Genomic DNA, 20,169 nt, shown 5'->3' on the forward strand with positions numbered 1-20,169 from the left:
TGACGTGTAAATCACTTGCACTTAACGCTTCATCCGCTTTTGGTGTGAACGCACCATTAGTGGACTTAAAGGACAAATTCGGTATTTTACACTTAAAGCCCTGTTTTCATGATTGTTTATGATGAAATAGAACGGTTTTGACTGAAATTTGGACATATGATGCTGGCCTGAGAATTTTCGGGTGTTTGTTATTTCACCTCCCACCTCTACAATGGGTGTATAGGTGCACTGGAACAATCCTTCCTAAAATGCATTAAACTTTCGTTTACAAAGACGTGAAACTCAGCGAGTGGTCAGGGGTGTTCACTGATATGCTCACACAAAAATCGCTGCAAAAGATGCTTTCCAAAAGGTGTTTTAGCATTCGTTGTAAACTTGTGGACCTATTTTTCCAAACGCCTCACACCCGTATATTCTTCCGCTGAGAGCTTGAATAATAGACACTCCAGCCCAGTTGGTGGCGATAATCTGACTTTGCCAATTGCAGGAATAGAAACAACGTTCCCGGCGCGGAGTAATAACGTACCTCACAGCACATCTAATACAAGTCAATGGAGTTGGACAAAAACTACGTTAAAACTTGTTGGAAAGCATCTTTTGCAGCGATTTTTGTGTGAGCATATCAGTGAACACTCCTGACCACTCGGTGAGTTTCACGTCTTTGTAAACGAAAGTTTAATGCATTTTAAGAAGAATTTGTCCTGTGTACCTATACACCCATTGTAGAGGTGGGAGGTGAAACAAGAAACATCCGGAAATTCTCAGGCTAGTATCATATGTCCAAATTTCAGTCAAAACTATTCGAATTTATCATAAACAATCTGAAAACAGGGCTTTAAGTGTAAAATACCGAACTTGTCCTTTAATGGATATTTTCTTATATTTTCTGCAAATGACAACAAGATTGTGAGAGATAGATGTGCTGTCTGTTCGATGGGTTGTATTGTTTTTAATATTATTGTTGATGCATAATGAAAATACATCTTAAAAACAATCCTGATTACAAAAAAATGTGACTTGGGACCTTAATACACTCAAATCCATGTAATGTACATCTATCCTTCACAGAGTCAATATTTATTCACAAACAATCATTATTTGCTGTGTGCACTGACTAAGGTCTATTACTTTGTCTTCTCTCCCAGTTGGTTTCTTGTTTTTAATCTCCATTTTCTCGTTTTCATTCATTTGTGTTCTCATACCGTTTCTCAATCACCGTTTCTCTTCACTGCTCACTTTGCATCTCTCTTATCTTCTCTTCAAGGCCATAACAGCAGCTGCGGAAAGCATTTAGCAAGCGCTTGAATAATAGAGACAAGCCATTAACCCACATTTTTTCTTCTCATTCCTTTTACTGTCCAGGCCCTTCACGAGCAGATTGAGATTCCCGGCACCAGTCTCAAACTTTGCTATCTGAGCTCCAGGACCTCAGGCTACCTCTCGATCCTCAGAGTCATCATGACCCCAGCAGTAGTACCTCTCAACCTGGCCAAAGTGCATCTGATGGTGGCCGTGGAGGGACATCTTCTCCAGAAGTGGTTCCACGCGTCCCCTAACCTCGCATACACCTACATCTGGGATAAGACTGATGCCTACAGACAGAGGGTCTATGGCCTAACCGAGGCTTTAGGTAACTATGACATGGTTAGGTACAATATGTACATTATTGTAGTTTCTCCCGTGCTTTCTGATCATTTGAGCCACAACAAACAGATAGTTTTAGAGTTTAATGAGACTGTCTGTCTCTCATCCATTATGGTCCACGCCAGCGGCATAAAGTTCCTCCTGTGAGCTAATGAATTGTTATGTCCCCGCTCCGTGATGGAGTGTTTAATTAAGATAGCAAAGCTTTGCTTTCCTCCAAGTGTCTCTTTCTCTCTCTGTCATTTGCTCTTTCATTTCACGTTTGTTCTCCTTTTACAGTTTCTGTGGGATACGAGTACGAAACCTGTCCTAGTCAGGTCCTGTGGGAAAAGAGAACGGCTGTGTTGCAGGGGTACGAGCTTAACCCATCAAACTTGGGCGGTTGGTCTCTAGACAAACACCACATGCTGAATGTTCGCAGCGGTAGGTTTATAAAACACACCACAAGGATTCGAAAGTGACACCAATAATCAACCATAAAAACATCAACTTCTAAACTATAGCAACAAAAACTACACAAATAAGCTGAAATAGTTGGCTTTTTTGGATCCATGTTGGGTGTTAATGGCAATCCAAATAGTGGATTACAGTCCGTGCGTTCACACCAGATGCGAATGAAGCGAATAATAGTTAGAAGCAGGGCCGGAGTGGGGCCACTTTTCAGCCCGGGAGTTTCAGGCCCAAGACCGGCCCACTTTTTCCATAGTGTTATTCCAAATTAGCACTTTTTTCAAATTGGATAAATAAAGCAACAGTTCAGCTCTTACTATAGTTTTTATTAATATCATGGTTCAACAAATAAGTTAAAAGTTAAATAATATTTCACTTAAGATAAGAAGTTAACAAAAATATTCCTCTACACTCTGGGTTATTTTTGACCCATAATGGGTAAATATTGGACAGAACAAATGCTGGGTTAAAAATAACCCAATGTTGGGTTGTTGTTATGCAACCATGGATTATAATAACCCAACAGTTGGGTTAAAACAACCCAGCATTGGGTCAATTTTAACCCAACCCGTGTTCTGTCCAATATTTACCCATTATGGGTCAAAAATAATCCAGCCCTGTTTAGAGTCTATTCCACAAGGAAAGGTTGATAAATTATTAGCATTGCTAATGCTATGACGCCTATGATTAATCAGGTGCAAATAGAAATATAAAACCCAGTCCTAATTTAAAAAAGAAAACAATTTGACAAAAATATTGAATCCAATATTGGGTAAATATATAGTATAAAAAGTGATTTATAAGCTTTTTTTAGGCTGCTCATTTTTGACTGGGAACACAAAAGGTGTTATATGGTTCTGAACACAACCTGAGGGTTAAATAACTTTAATTCATATTGTTTACTCATGGCATCCTCGTTTTCAGCGGGGAACTGGCTTATCTGCTGCTCAGAAACTGCTTGCATAATATTTGCAAAGTCTATGAATCGCATGTATACACAAAATGTTAATATTTTAACAAAAAAAAATGTTGGCTTGTAAATAGTTTGAAAACGGTATTAGCCGAATAATTAAGTTGCTAATGCTAATCATTACTAGGCGTATTTCTCTTTAAGTTACCTGTTGTCACTTTTGTTTGTCCTCTTGAAAATAAATCTGTAAGTTTGGCACATTTGGCAGCATCCTCCTACAATGGCTTTTTTCTTCAACCTGTTTTTTTACGCCCTCCTCCTCTCAGACGCGTATTGTTATGGTAGCGCCGGCCCAGCCTACTGGAGAAAAGTTTTGGAATAGACGTGCTATGGACCGAACCAACTCTATAGGAGGGGAGGGGAAAACTCCTTCACATGGTACAACCCATGCAGAGGCTGCGCGCTGCAGTGTCAATGCGAAACGTGTGAAGTGTCATTTAAGAGAAGACAGACTCACTAACGTGACAAATGTAAAAAAAAAAAAACTCGACCGGCCCAAAAGTGAAGCTGCCCACCGGGAATCCTCCCGGTTCTCCCGATTACCCACTCCGGGCCTGGTTAGAAGCATGAACTTTTTGAGTTAACTCGCTTCATTTGTGTGTGAAATTTGCGTCATTTGCATGTGAAATTTAGAAGTGAATATGCTCAATTTGCCGGCTTAAGCTAGCTTGTATTCTCAATATGTATATACACTCACCTAAAGGATTATACTGCCTTAATTCTATGTGGCATTGATTGAACAAGGTGCTGAAAGCATTCTTTAGAAATGTTGGCCCATTTTGATAGGATAGCATTTTGCAGTTGATGGAGATTTGTGGGACATCCAGGGCGTAAAGCTCCCGTTCCATCACATCCCAAAGATGCTGTATTGGGTTGAGATCTGGTAACTGTGGGGGCCATTTTAGTACAGTGAACACATTGTCATGTTCAAGAAACCAATTTGAACTGATTTGAGCTTAATTGTGACATGATGCATTATTCTGCTGGAAGTAGCCATCAGAGGATGGGTACATGGTAGTCATAAAGGGATTGACATGGTCAGAAACAATGTTCAGTTAGGCCATGGCATTTAAACAATGCCCAATTGGCACTAAGGGGTCTATAGTGTGCCACAAAAACATCCCCATTACACCATTGCATTAATGAGAAATTGAACAGGTGTTCCTAATAATCCTTTAGGTGAGTGTGTGTAAGTTCAGATTTTTCAACTTGCGCGAATCACGAGTTATCCGTGTCAATCGCCCGAAATGCTTAATTCACGTGGCATCATTCACGTCGGCTTATTCTCGCGAAATCGCACCGCAGGATGTCTATCGCGACTTTGCATTGACTTAACATGTAAATCACTCATGCTTAACGCTTCATTCGCGTCTGGTGTGAACGCACCATGAGGCTGAACATATTAAAATTGCATTGAAGGAATCTAAAAACATACACATAGGACACATGTTTGTCTTTAAAAATAATCTAACTTGGAACAGAACGCTGTGGGGTTCATGCGCATTGAAAAAAGCTCAACTATTATTAAAGTCTTAATGTGACATCCTAAAATTCAACGTTTATGCTGTGAGCTTCTGAAAAACAGTGAGATATGATGCAACGGCCAAAAGCACGACTGATGCAAGTATATGTACTGTACATTATATAAAATAGCACAAATGAAAGAATGAGCTATCGCTATGCTGTCTTAGAAGCTTGTTCCAGAAAAACATCCATTATTTAATCCTGTTTATCCTTTGGCTTTTACCACAACAAAGTTACTTCCTCCAAAGACTTATTTCCCGTCATTAGGAGATAGGAAGGTAGAGGTCCACGTTAAAAGAAATACTATTTATTGAGCCCGAGAGACTTGTTCAATGAGGGCACGCCAGCAGACAATAAAATAACATCCGCACGTTCACTAATACGGCAGTTATTACTTGTAATTTCATCATTACATTCGGGGGGGGAAAATTCCATGCGTTTAAGAAACCAAAGATTTTTTCTGGTCGTTATTGATGATTATGAGGTCTTTAATGACTGCTGGTTTCAGGCAGTTGATCATGAAATGCAATTAACATGTCAGAGTCTAGAAATTGATGCCGTACATTTGCAAATGCGTATAGAGCATCAGAAACATGCCATATATGAAATTGCAATGTTTTGATTTATTTCCTGCAGGCATCCTACACAAGGGCAGTGGGGAAAACGTCTTCCTGTCCCAGCAGCAGCCCCCCATCATCAATAGCATTATGGGTAACGGACGAAGACGCAGCATCTCTTGCCCAAGCTGCAGCGGGATGGCAGAAGGCAACAAACTGTTGGCACCAGTGGCACTAGCTTGTGACGGAGAGGGCAACCTGTACGTGGGTGACCTTAACTTTGTGAGGAGGGTCTATCCGTCCCTCAATACGACAGCTGTACTGGAGCTCAGGTAGACTGATTGCTTGCATATACTTAAAACAGAATGTTATCTAGCAATATTGGACTTGGATTGTAAAAGTAGGCGATAATATTTTTGTACATAAATGAAATATTTTCTACATGCACTTAATGGTTGTTTGTTTGTTTACATTTAGTAACGCATTCTTTGTTTTGTTCTCTGTCCTGTGCTCCATTAAGGAATAAAGATCTGAGACACAGGTAATGAAAATAAATGCATATGAATGTGAAACTATTCATCCTTTCTTTATATCATGATTGCTTATTTCTTTCCCTTCATGCAATACTTTAAGATCACTGACAGCTAATTTACTTTATTTGTGTCCTGCTTTTCTTTCTACGTGCAAATTCGTTAACTATGTATTTTTGTTTATATCAACATGCCTACTTTTTTGAGTTCCAATTATCTTACCATCAATGAGCTATTCACATTTCATCATGTTCACCACGGTAACCGTGCTGTTTGCCAGAGGATTTTATTAAGAGACAATTTCCCATTTGCTTATTCCCATAGCAACAGTCCAAGCCATAAGTACTACCTGGCGGTGGATCCAGTGTCAGGTACTTTGTTCCTGTCAGACACGAACTCTCGGCAGATCTACCGGGTGCATGCTCTGAACGGGGCACGGCCACTGCTGGATAACGCTGAGGTGGTTGTAGGCACGGGCGAGCAGTGTGTCCCATTTGATGAGGCTCGCTGTGGTGATGGGGGCAAGGCTTTGGAGGCCACACTAATGAGCCCAAGAGGTAAAGAAATAAAGACCAGTTTTTTTCTTGTTGTTTTTGTGTGTAAAATACTTAGACCTACCACTGCCCTACAAAGGCAAAGTGCAGTAACTACACCAACACTAAAACTGAGAAAAATGCCTTAAATTTGTTTACACCAGCCGGGCAAATTCAACACTCTCTAAAATGGTATAAAATTGAACCAGGAGACTTTGTCACAAAGCCCATTTCAAGCCTTAAAGCGATGCTCCAGCCAAATAGCGAAATGACCCCATGGTTTACTCACCCTCAAGCAATCCAAGATACAGATGTCCATCATCTTTCAGAGAAACACATTGAGAGTTATTTTAAGCCCTTTTCACACAGACATTCCGGAAAATACACGGAAAATGCATCCTGGAATTTTCCGAGATCGTTAGATTTTTTTGTTCATTCACACTGCAATGATTTGCCGGCATCTGCAAGGTCCCAGAAAGACGCATGACCTATTGAAAGTCCTGCCCTTTCATCTACGCAGCGTCTGAAGTTTGCATATTATTTATTATTTCTCTCTCCAGAAACCACTTGCGTGCATTTTTGTTTATGATAAGATTATAAAGGAGCGCGTGAACGCAAAGTTCTATGCTGGTGAATGATCTCAGCTTCAAAGTGGATATTTGAGCTCCCTGATCTCTGCTTTAATACAGTTTGCAGACATTTCTTATTGTGATTGTTAATATGCATTTAAAACCCCCCTTTTGAGGAGCTGAACAATATATCTTGTTGGGATGACACGCAGGCATTTTTGTTTATTATAAGCTTAAATGAGCATGTGATGCGATATTCTTTTATGCTGCTGAATGATCTCCGTTTCAACGCAGTAAGTGACGAGCTAACTTACCTGATATCTGCTTCAGTCCAGTGTGCTGACATTTCTTGTCGTGAATGTGTTAATCCCTCATTTTAAAGAGTTGAACTGACTTCATGTTGCCATGACACACGCGTCCTCACTACGGAACGTGCGTTGTATATGTGTCTTATTTATCATTTCCAGATAACTGCTTCAATCTAGTTTGTGACATTTCTCATCGTGAATGTTGATCTCTCGTTTTAAAGAGCTGAACCATAATATAATTTTTGTTGGGATGACACGTGCGTCCTCACTACGATACGCCCATTACGGCATTGTTTCGGCTTCTTGTTCACACAGAGGGTTTTACGTGTATCTTACTAGGTCCTCTTTCCGACAACGATCTCAGAAGATTTACGGGACATGTTTGTGTTCACACAGACGCTTATCTGGCAATTTTACGTGTTTTTTCTGGGACCAAAGGTCTGTGTGAATGGGGTATTAGTAAATGTCTTTGCTCTTCCAAGCTTATGGTTGACAACAGGGATCAGGGAACAACTTCTGACTTTAAACCCAAAAAAAGTACATTTGGTCTTCTGTGGGTAATTTATGTGATTTCGTAAGAAAAATATCCATATTTCAAACTTTATTAACTGTTATAATTAGCTTCCGGTAACAACTCCATCTTGGACATCTTGGACTTCATGAGAGAGTTTTAGCTTAGTGGGCATTCATTGATGTCGAATCCAAGATAGCATCTTTACCAGATGCTAGTTATTATAGTTTCTTAAGTTCAAAAGACCTTTATTAACCCATTGGAGCCATGTGGATCACTTATGTGAAGGATTGATGCACGTTTTTGGGGGTTTAAAGTCAGTTGTTGTTCCCTGATCCCTGTTTTCTATAATTACAAAGCTTGGAAGAGCAAGGACATTTACTAAAACTCCAATGTGTCTGAACATTTATTTTCACATTGCTTTAGGGTGTGAAAACCACGGGGTGATTTTGATATTTGGCTGGAGTATCACTCCACACTTTACAAAGGGGACATATCATGAAAATCTGTCTTTTTCCATGTTTAAGTGCTATAATTGGGTCCCCAGTGCTTTTATCAACCTAAAAAAATGAAAAAGTAACGTCGTTTTGGTGAATCATTCTCTGCATGCATGTGAAAAATAGGTCATTGAAATTTGTCTACCCTTGTGATGTCAGAGGGGGATCTTGTTATAATAATACTGCCCCTTAACCTGCACTATCCAACCACATCACTGCCCTTTAGTGCAGAGAGAGAGGGAAAATAATTGACAGCATAGTTGAGTTCAAATTTCAACAAACCACCATCATGGCGATCAGTGTTTGCATTATCAGCTCATTTGCATTTTAAAGGACACACCCCAAAACAGCACATTTTTGCTCACACATACAAAGTGGCAATTTTAACATTATTTATGAGGTATTTTGAGCTAAAACTTCACATATGTACACAGGAGACACCAAAGATATATTTGACATCTTAAAAAAGTTTTGTGAAATGTCCCCTTTAACTCAGTTTTGACCAAATGTGTATTTACTGCGCTTTGCCTTTAGGGGGCATAACAGTACACCAGCTAAAGTGCAGAGGCAGCTGTAGGATCAGTTTCAATTGGACGTGTTGTTTTTTGGCATCATGAACCAAGTGATATTGGTTAGTTAGGGTTAGGAGAAAGCATTGCAATTAGCTCTGCCTAATAATGCGGAAATAATACTGCACCTTTAAAAATACTAAATACTGAATTTTAACTGAGCTAGCACACACACGAGACAAAACTCAACATCCACACTTCATGATCACATCTAAATCACCTTTTTATTTCCCCTGAACTATCACAGCTTAATCCCACAGGCAATTTTCTGTCATTGCCACTTTCTACGATGTCACAAATTGCAGCTCTGCACTAACCTGTAATTCTCTAAACATCATTCCTGAACCATAGCATGTCCTGATGATGTGAGGAAAATAAATGACACGGAAGTTAAACGGAGATCGTAAGGTTACCATACTGCACTCACAGACCACTCGGCCTTATCTCAGAATCTAAAAAAAACACTCTGACATGATCATCGTGACAGCGTGAATCTTGACTGCTGCAGTCGAGCATCACAGCGTCTGTCTCTTTTCCAGGTCATTGCTCCTACGCCCACCGACTACTAATTATTTGCCTTTTCAAAAAACATCTTTCCACCTGGAACAGCATAGGAGAAAGGCAAAGCAGATCTATGGGGAGCCGTAATCTTCTTTGGGAGAGTCAGGAGTGATATCTGTGACATTGACGAGTTTTACTGTAGTTGAAAAACTCATCTGAACTGCTCTTATGAGAATATCTTTGAGATTTCAGATGAAAGCATTCTGCTATAAAGCGTTTGATAATTCTCATGAATGTTCTAGCAATTCTTGTCGCACTTTACATGAACAGTAAGTTCTTAAGGGCCATCTAAGGCCGCATTTACACTGCATGTTTGAAGTGATTCAATTCTGATTTTTTTTCAAGTGGCACAGAAGTGGCAGAAAAAAATGCATAAAATCCGATATTCTCCAATTGGTTTCAGGCCTCATTCATTTGTGGAAATAAATTGGATATGAATCTGATAAATGGATAAATGTCTGAAATGCGAACAGACCGACTACATATTCCCATGTCAAGACGTGTCGTGTGTCATCAAAAATGCGATGCTGGTAAATGACATCAACTCAGGTGGACACCACCCGCGATCACATGACTCTTTTTAGCAGCGCAATAGAGGACGGCTCCGCTTAGTGGAGTAATGTTGAAGTTTTATGCGTTGGTACAGAAATAAAGCTTTATAATTTTGTATAATTATTTTGTCTGTGTCCATTGCATTTCGCAACATTTTACTTCCTCTGTGATTTAAGCTGTTCCGGGTCAGTATGTCTACCTTGAATTGTTTTGCCAAGTGTTTAGTATAAATGCTAATATCGGATACAAGTCGCTTTTAAGAGATGATGTAAAAAAATTGGATACAGGCAATAAATTGGAATTGGGCTTTAAGATTTGCAGTGTTAATCAAGCCTAAGAAGTTTCTCATGCAAAAGTAATGAGTTTCTTCATTCTTGATTCTCTCATGTAGGTATCGCAGTAGATAAGAACGGCTTAATGTATTTCGTGGATGCCACCATGATTCGAAAAGTGGATCAGAATGGCATTATTTCCACTTTGATAAAGACCAATGACCTGACTGCAGTCAGACCCCTCAGCTGTGACTCCAGCATGGACGTCAGCCAGGTAAAAAACATTTTCCTTACTCTGTGACGTCAGTGGTGGTTCTCAAAAATGTATTCATAATAAAATCTTTATTAAAATGCATTATTTAGATATATGTTATAACCTATAAATATACTCTAGTCTTATAGAAAATGTTTTATAAATACCAGAGACCGACAGTATTTTTATATGAAGTCTCCTATATGTACTCATATACAACTGACCAATCATTAAAGTTTTCAAACTTTATAGCTACAACACAAATGGATCTTTTCATGTGACCTGCGGTCTTTTGGACTCACAATGGCGGCCACGTGCGTATGTCCATTAGCGCGCAAATACGTTATTTTGAATGTAGGCGCACATTGGAAAGAGAGGAAGCAGCACTGTCATGTTTTCTGCACGTTTTTAGATGCGAATTGTGAACCACCCCTATGTCCACAAGAGCATAGGGTGTCCCATTTGCAGGGTTCCCACGGGTCCTTGAAATCCTTGAAAGTTTGTGAATCTGGGGGAAATAAATCAAGGCCCTGGGAAGTTTTTGAACATATACATACATAGATACAGGTCATTGAAAGTGCTTGAATTTATTTTATGCAAGAGTGTAGGATAATTTAATAAAAATTCTAGACTTTTTAAGCACACGTTCTAAACTGTTCGCTTTAAATGCTTACATCTTCTGTTTGCGAATGTTGATTCATACCAAAATGTTTTTTTGCATAGTTGTGTTTGACACATGAAAACGTTTTGGGTTACATATGTAACTCTTGTTCCCTGAGAAGGGAATGAGACGCTGGGTCTCCCATGCCATACTTCCTGCATCCCTGTAACGCCGTCTTTGGCAATATTTCAGATAGAGATATACTTTCTGCCTCCCGCGTCATCCTATCTTTGTCGTTAAGCCTCACCATTGGTTGAATTTGATATACCGTATTTTTCGGACTATAAGTCACTTTTTTCATAGTTTGGCTGGTCCTGCGACTTATAGTCAGATGCGACTTATATGTCAAAATTAATTCATACTGACTAACATGAACCAAAATAAAACATTACCGTCTACAGCCACGAGGGGGCGCTATATGTTGCTCCTGTAGCCTACCCCTGAAAAAAACTGTTACTACTGAAACATTAACTTAAAGACAACGGAGAAAGACTTAACAAACAAAATGCCCCAAAAAAGAATAATAATTTTCTAAATAAATGCGACTTATAGTTCAGTGTGACTTATATATGTTTTTTCCTCTTCATGACGCATTTTTTGACTGATGCGACTTATACTCCGGAGCGACTTTTAGTCCAGAAAATACGGTACACATTCAGACGCACTTACCCCTGGAAAGTCCTCAAAATGTCAACGCAATGGCGTAGCGTAAGTTCCCTCGAAAGGGAACTGTAACAATGTATCTTAAAACAATGTATCGTAACACAATGTAACCTTGCTCTTACTTGAAATGTGTCCCCACATTTAGTCCTTGAATTTGAGAGTTTTGGATCTGGAAAGTCCTTGAAAGGTCCTTGAATTTGAAGTTAACTGCGATGTGGGAACCCTGCATTTGCCATTTTAGGTTTAAAAGGGGTGCTCATGGGCGCCCACTTTTTGGTGGATATACGCCCTTGATGCTCACTTTTCCTGAGCCCGCATCTGCGGGCTTTGCAGCAGACCTCTTCCCGACAGCCAAAGCGGTGTTACGTCACGAAAGTGCAGACTTGTATGAAGATAGGAGTCTTTAGGGTGCCATTGTGGACCGGACCTTTGATGGCTGGGACCCCTACATATGATGAACCTTTAGTGAGGGACCCCTTTCTTAAAATGTATATCCATCTATCCATATTATGTATAAAGAAACATTTTAAATGTGTTAAATAAATATTATAAAGATTTATAAAGAAGAATTTTCTAAACAGTAGACTATTACAGTTTTTGCATTGTTTTTTTTCTTTTGAATTTTTTTAGGGACCCCTTAGTATCCCCAGTTTGAAAACCCCTACTTTAGACAATAATGCTTACTTATGTTAGTGCTATATGAAGTTATCAAGGAAAGATCATCTGAATGCAAAAGCATTACTTATATTCCATTGCATAACTATAAATCATAAAAGTAAAAAAAAGATCAATATTAATTTACTGCCAGAAAAATGACCTCATGGACCTCGACATTTCCATCTGTTGTCCTATGGGTTGTGTCCCATCTTTACATTTAGCATTTATCTAACGCTTGATATTTCAGGTTCGTCTGGAGTGGCCTACAGACCTGGCCATCAATCCTCTGGACAACTCTCTTTACGTACTGGAGAACAACGTCATCCTGCGTATCTCTGAGAACCACCAAGTCAGCATAATCGCAGGGCGGCCCATGCACTGCCAGGTCCCTGGCATTGATTACTCGCTTAGCAAGCTCGCCATCCATTCTGCTTTAGAGAGCGCAACAGCCATAGCCATCTCCCACACAGGTGTGCTCTACATCGCCGAAACTGACGAGAAACGCATCAACCGCATTCGCCAAGTTAGCACCAACGGCGAAATCTCCCTGCTAGCCGGCGCAGCCTCTGAATGCGACTGCAAGAACGACGTCAACTGCAACTGTTTCTCAGGAGACGAGGGCTATGCCGCGGACGCTGGCCTTAACTGTCCCGCTTCGTTGGCGGTGTCGCCGGACGGCACCCTGTACATCGCCGACCTGAACAACATCCGCGTACGTTCGGTTCGTGACAACCGCCCTAACGCCACGGCGAGCGGACAGAACGAAGTGGGCTCGTCTTTGGAGCAGGAGCTGTACGTGTTCAGTCCAGAAGGTCTTCACAAGCAGACGATCAGTCTCATTACAGGCTTGCCCCTGTATAATTTCACTTACGGGCTGGATGGAGAGTTGGCCTCGGTTACGGATGCCTCGAATAATACACTTCGGGTGAGAAGGGAAGCCTCTGGGTCTATCAGGCTTGTGCTGTTGCCAGAGAACCAGGTGGTTACACTTGGAATGGATCCAGCTGGAAGTCTGCGCTCGGTGTCCGCCCTCAGCCAGGAAGTGGCACAGCTCGGTTATGCCGCTAACACAGAACTTTTGGTTTCTAAGTCGGATGAAACTGGATGGACAAACTTTTACGAGTGAGTATGAGACATAAACAAAAGTTTGTGATGAATCTCTAAAATCTGAAATCCAATCGTTCCCCTATGCACATAAAATATATCTTAAAAATATATTATATATTTACATATATAACATTTGTTAATTTAACATGAACTAACAATGAACAATACTTCTACAGTATTTATTTATTCATGTTAATTTCAACATTCACCAATACATTTTTTAAATCTAAATTTACTAATGCACAATGAACTAACATGAACAATTGTATTGGCAATAACTAACATTAACAAAGTTCAAATAAATGCAGAAAACAGTATTGTTTATTCTTTGTTCATGTTAGCTAATGCATTTATTAATCGCTAAGTATTACCGGGATTTCTTTATTAAATGCTTCAAAATACACCACAGGCATATGGTTGCATTTTATGATTGTATTTTTAATGCAGATATTTCTACCAGCAATCAAGCAAATAAATGTTTCGGTCATCATTAAACTGCAAATAGCTACTTCACAGAGCGTGCACATGCAGGTCAATGAAATGAATTGCAAACTGCATAAATTGTCGAATGTCAAATTTAGGATTAAAATAGACCATTATTCATTGAAACCATTTGTAATCCAAACAATTACATTTTATATGAACACTTTAATGAGATTATTAACTAAATAAATAATAGTCCGCTAATTAACCACTTAAATCAGGTTGCAGTAATCTGATTATAGTCATTTGTTATTTTGATGAGAAATGTTACATTTTACCTCTTATCAACTCTTAACATTTATTAGCCTTTAGTTTGTGATTTTAATCCTTAGCCTTGAACCCTGAGCCATGCATATTAAAAAATAATTCCCACAATGTACACTTCAAAAAGCCTTGTTTTCAGTATACATGTCTAAACATTCTTAAATCAAGATGTATTTTCTCGATGAATAAATTATCTAAGAATATACAGCAAAAAATGATTTTCAAGAAAAAAAATTCTTAGTTTATTTTTGTCTTGTTTTCAGTAAAAATATAAAAAATTCTTAAATTAAGATGCTTTTTCTTGATGAGCAAAATGACCAAAGAAAATAAGTATCAAATTTAGGTGATTTTTTTTTTGTTGCATAAAACAAGCAAAAAAGTCTGCCAATGGGGTAAGGAAATTTTTCTTAAATTTAGTGTTTAAGAAAATTGTTCAAGATTTTTTGCTTACCCCATTGGCAGATTGTTTTTGCTTGTTTTATGAACAAAATAACTTAAATTTGATATTTTTGGTCTAAAAACTAGACTTATTTTCTTGGGTCGTTTTGCTCATCAAGAAAAAGCATCTTAATTTAAGAATTTTTTTGTTGATATTTTTACTGAAAACAAGACAAAAATAGTAAGATTTTTTTCTTGAAAATAATTTTTTGCATTGTATAAGTTTAGTTTTCAGAGAAAAATATATAAAATTTAAATGAATTTGTGCTTAAAACAAGCAAAATGTCTGCCAATGGGAATTTTTTGCTTGTTTTAAGCACAAATTCACTTACATGACTTATTTTTTTAGGTCATTTTGCTCATCAAGTTAATCCATCTCAATATAATTATTTATAGATATTTGTACTGAAAACAAGACTAAAATACTAGGTAAGAAAGTCATTTTTGCAGTGTATAGCATACATTAAACATATTGTTTAAAGTAGGGCAGTGGGCAAGATCTAAACGAATAAATTAGTTTGAGCCTCAACAAGTCATTATAAGAAGAAACTTTAGATGCATTTTTGGGATGGTGCTCGTCTTGTCATGGTTTTTCTTAAAGCAGTTGATGTTTTGGCAGCATAGCATAGGTTTGGTCTTGGCGCCATCTAGTGTCGTGTGTTAGAACTGCTTTTATGGATGCGTTCACCTTGTCATACACTGCAAAAAATGACTTTCTTACTTAGTATTTTTGTCTTGTTTTAAGTAGAAATATCTAAAAAAAAAAAACTTCTATCAAGATGTATTTTCTTGATGAGCAAAATGACCTAAGAAAATAAATCTAGTTTTTAGACAAAAAATATAAAATGTAAGTGAAGTTTAAACAAGCAAAATTATCTGTAAATGGGGTGAGAAAAATTTGCTTGAATTAAATGTTTAAGAAAAAAGAAAACTTATTTTTTGGCAGATAGTTTTGCTTGTTTTAAGTTTAAATTCACGTAAAGTTTATATTTTTGTCTATAGGTCATTTTGCTCATCAAAAAAAGCTTCTTAATTTAAGAATTTTTAGATATTTCTACTGAAAACAAGACAAAAATAGTAAGTAAGAAAGTCATTTTTTTGCAGTGTAGATAAAGTATTAGTAAACTTATGTTCAAACTATTCAAACATTAGAAATGAAGAAGATAAAAATCATTCTCATAGAGCAGCGTTTTTCAAACCCCTGGTTTTTCGCGAGGGAATTGCAGGGGGTTTGTGTGCTGATAAAAACAATTTATTACAATTAAATTATAAGACATAAATAAATAATTGTAAAATCAAAAATCAAATTTTTTTAACTTACTGAATAAAATATATATTTTATTTGTTTAATCTGCATTGCATGAGACCATTACACAACACTATATCAGAAAGTGAGTACTACTGCAAAATACACATTTTATTTACCAATAAAATTATTAGATGAAGGTCCAACAAGTAATAATAACAACAACTACAAAAAAATGACTTTCTTACTCAGCATTTTGTCTTGTTTTCAGTACTATCTAAAAATCAGTGGCGGCCGGTGAGGGCACTCGATGCGAAGTTCGTCACAACATGTATGTAGCCCTTCATGTGTGTGGTTCGTAATTTCAAAATATGTGTTCTGCGCATCGAGTGATCCTGTGTGCATCACGTGTCTTGTCATAATAAGTGCCTGCTGCAGATGTGTCTAAAGGGTTTATGATAAAAGAGACACTCGTGTTTGCCACAAGAGACACTTGTATAAGTTCATGCGTAATCAGAGTTTACTGTTAAGGGAGTGTCTTGCGTGTATATTGTGAACGTGAGTGTCCCTTTTATTATAAATGACACTCCGAATGCTTATTTTAAATTAGCGCCCCTCGGATGAGCAGTCATCAGACGCCACTGATAAAAATTCTTTAATCAAGATGCACAAAATGACCTTAGAAAAGAAGTGAAAATATATATACAATTAAATTTAAGTGGTTTTGTGCATAAAACAAGCAAAAAAATGCCAATGGGGTAAGCTAATTTTTCTTAATTTTTTCTTGAATTAAGTGTTTAAGAAAAATTTTCAAGATTTTTTTGCTTACCCCATTGGACGATTTTTTTATGCTTGTTTTATGCACAAAATCACTTAAATTTGATATTTTTGACCTAAAAACTAGACTTTTTTTCTTGGGTCGTTTTGCTAATCAAGAAAAAGCATCTTAATTTAAGAATTTTTTGATATTTTTACTGAAAATGAGACAAAAATACTAAGTTATTATTTGCAGTGAATCTACATCTACACTGCAAAAAATGATTTTCAAGAAAAAAAGTCATATTTTTGTCTTGTTTTCAGTAAAAATATCTAAAAATTCTTAAATGTAGATGCTTTTTCTTGATGAGCAAAACGACCCAAGAAAATAAGTTTAGTTTTAAACCAAAAATATAAAATAAGTGATTTTGTGCATAAAACAAGCAAAAAAATCTGCCAATGGGGTAAGGAAATTTTTCTTGAATTTTCTTTGAATTTAGTGTTTAAGAAAAATGTTCAAGATTTTTTTCTTACCCCATTGGCAGATTTATTTGGCTTGTTTTATGCACAAAATCACTTAAATTTGATATTTTTTGTCAAAAAACGTATTTTCTTGGGTCGTTTTACTCATAAAGAAAACGCATCTTAATTTAAGACTTTTTAGATATTTTTACTGAAAACAAGACAAAAATAATTTGGTTCATTTTTTCTTGAAAATCATTTTTTGCCGTGTACTGCTTAAATCTTTAAAAGTAAAGAAAGGTTAAACGTGCAAATGTGCTATTAAATTATTGAAATATTTACTTAAAATCTCAGGGGGTACTTCATTTAAAGAATTAAAATAGGGGGTAAATAATTTAGGTCAAGGTGTTCGGCTGACAAGTAAAAGTAAAAAAATCCTGTTATAGAGTAAAAAAATATAATTCCTGGTTTTGTCTCAATTCTTGACACTGTTATGTATGATGCAGTTTGTGTATGAAATTCATATGAGTGACTTTTTCTTCTCAGCTATGATGGCGAAGGTCGTCTAACCAACGTGACGTACCCCACTGGTGTAGTAACCAGTTTGCATCGTGAGATGGAGGAGTCCATTAACATTGACATGGAGAGCTCAAACCGAGATGATGAGGTCACTGTCATCACAAATCTTTCTTCTGTAGAGGCCTCATACACCGTGGTTCAAGGTACACACACACACAATTCACATCAACACATGTGCAAGCATAGAGAATACATTTTAAAACAGATCTCATGCTGTTAACCCCCCGTTTCGCCTGTAAATCACTTCCATTAAGAACAAAACACACGTAAGGCAAGTGGACTAATGTTTCTCTTTACTACACACAGTCGGACCGCATTGTTTGAGTGTCTGGAGTCCAACAGAGCAGAGAAATCACTGTTTTACAGTTTACCATTGGCTGCCCTTAGGGGTTTCTAAAGGAAGCTTCAAGGCTTAAACTCTCTCTTTACATCCAGTTTCAATGGGTTGAGTGTTGATAATGGACTCTCTCACTAAGCTTGCTTGTTTCTTCATGTACTGTATGATAGTTCTGTTTACTTAAGACAAATGACATTAAGGAAGCCCTTGGGTGCCGTCTGCTTTTTAGCAACATGCCAAAATCTACTACAAAATGTTTTTACAACTTCATAACTGTACGTGATCGTGTTTCGCAGGTATATATCAGTGGAAAGTAGCATATGATCCAATTACAGCTTGCAAATGGAAGCAAAGACATTTGTGTCTTTATATCTAAAGCCTCACAACTGTATCCCACAGTACTGCATCATTATTACACCCCTGCATTATGTTTATATACAGCTAACTACACGCAGCTGTTTGGGACCATAAAAAAGGACTTGGCAAGATGGGAAATATTGCCTCTATCGATGTTTGGTCGGATAGAAACAGTGAAAATGAATATATTACCACGACTTCTCTTCTTATTTCAGTCCCTTCCTATTTGGGTTCCGGTCTCAGAATTTAATAAACTAGAAAAAATGATTTCAAAATTTATCTGGCAAAATTATAACAATTAATTGCGATTGTAGAGTAATTTATATATACACTTACCTAAAGGATTATTAGGAACACCATACTAATACTGTGTTTGACCCCCTTTTGCCTTCAGAACTGCCTTAATTCTACGTGGCATTGATTCAACAAGGTGCTGAAGCATTCTTTAGAAATGTTGGCTCATATTGATAGGATAGCATTTTGCAGTTGATGGAGATTTGTGGGATGCACATCCAGGGCATGAAAGCTCCCGTTCCACCACATCCCAAAGATGCTCTATTGGGTTGAAATCTGGTGACTGTGGGGGCCATTTTAGTACAGTGAACTCATTGTCATGTTCAAGAAACCAATTTGTAATGATTCAAGCTTTGTGACATGGTGCATTATCCTGCTGGAAGTAGCCATCAGAGGATGAGTACATGGTGGTCATAAAGGGATGGACATGGTTAGAAACAATGCTCAGGTAGGCCATGGCATTTAAACGATGCCCAGTTGGCACTAAGGGGCCTAAAGTGTGCCAAGAAACATCCCCCACACCATTACACCACCACCATCATCCTAGCCAGTGCTAGCAAGGCATGATGGATCCATGTTCTCATTCGGTTTACACCAAATTCTGACTCTGAATATCTCAACAGAAATCGAGACTCATCAGACCAGGCAACATTTTTCCAGTCTTCAACTGTCCAATTTTGGGGAGCTTGTGCAATTGTAGCCTCTTTTTCCTATTTGTAGTGAAGATGAGTGGTACCCGGTGGGGTCTTCTGCCGTTGAAGCCCATCCGCCTCAAGGTTGTGCGTGTTGTGGCTTCACAAATGCTTTGCTGCATACCTCAGTTGTAAGTTATTTTAGTTGCTTTTCTATCAGCTTGAATCAGTCGGCTCATTCTCTTCTGACCTCTAGCATCAACAAGGCATTTTCACCCACAGGACTGCCGCATACTGGATGTTTTTCCCTTTTCACACCATTCTTTGTAAACCCTAGAAATGGTTGTGTGTGAAAATCCCAGTAACTGACCAGATTGTGGAAACTGCCATGTGAATGGTTGATTAGATAATTGCATAAATGAGAAATTGAACAGGTGTTCCTAATAATCCTTTAGGTGAATGTATATGATATATGATAGGCTGCTCTGCTTATTACTGGATGAGGAGGCAGTCTTACCATTCATGGATTTGCATGCACAGAAAAGAGTGGAAAAAAAACAAATATATGGATACAGCATAGACTAGGAGTAATAGCTTTATCACGTGCAATACCAATTAAAAGTATCCCAGATTTCCCCATTTCTATATGGGACAATGCCTTAAGTACATGGGAAAAGCAAGGGGTTAAAGATAATTGATAAACGTTTTCATGGGGAGACCATAAGATCTTTTTCTCAATTAAGTGATGTTTAAATTGAAATCAAATTATTTCTTTAGATACTTACAATTACCACACTATATCACATATAATAAACATTGCAACATTATAAAACAAACTTGATAATATTTTATCAATATAACTGAACAAAGTCTGCCTACTTAAAATCATATAGCACATATTTATATGATGTTAATGCAGGACCATCTGATGAC

General features: G+C 37.7%; 1 protein-coding gene across 6 annotated transcripts in view; it reads left to right on the top strand.

The window, feature by feature from the left end:
* tenm2b (teneurin transmembrane protein 2b) overlaps window positions 1-20,169 on the top strand; it is a 368,733-nt gene that overhangs the window by 340,504 nt on the left and 8,060 nt on the right. For all 6 annotated transcript variants that reach the window (XM_055181247.2, XM_055181248.2, XM_055181249.2 and 3 more), the window contains 8 exons: window positions 1,363-1,630; window positions 1,924-2,067; window positions 5,225-5,477; window positions 5,666-5,686; window positions 6,000-6,232; window positions 10,167-10,321; window positions 12,529-13,403; window positions 17,584-17,759. In XM_055181247.2, the coding sequence (XP_055037222.2) occupies window positions 1,363-1,630; window positions 1,924-2,067; window positions 5,225-5,477; window positions 5,666-5,686; window positions 6,000-6,232; window positions 10,167-10,321; window positions 12,529-13,403; window positions 17,584-17,759 (2,125 nt within the window). The remainder of the gene's footprint in view (window positions 1-1,362; window positions 1,631-1,923; window positions 2,068-5,224; window positions 5,478-5,665; window positions 5,687-5,999; window positions 6,233-10,166; window positions 10,322-12,528; window positions 13,404-17,583; window positions 17,760-20,169) is intronic.

Source organism: Misgurnus anguillicaudatus, chromosome 9, assembly GCF_027580225.2.
Source record: "Misgurnus anguillicaudatus chromosome 9, ASM2758022v2, whole genome shotgun sequence".
NCBI lineage: Eukaryota > Metazoa > Chordata > Actinopteri > Cypriniformes > Cobitidae > Misgurnus > Misgurnus anguillicaudatus.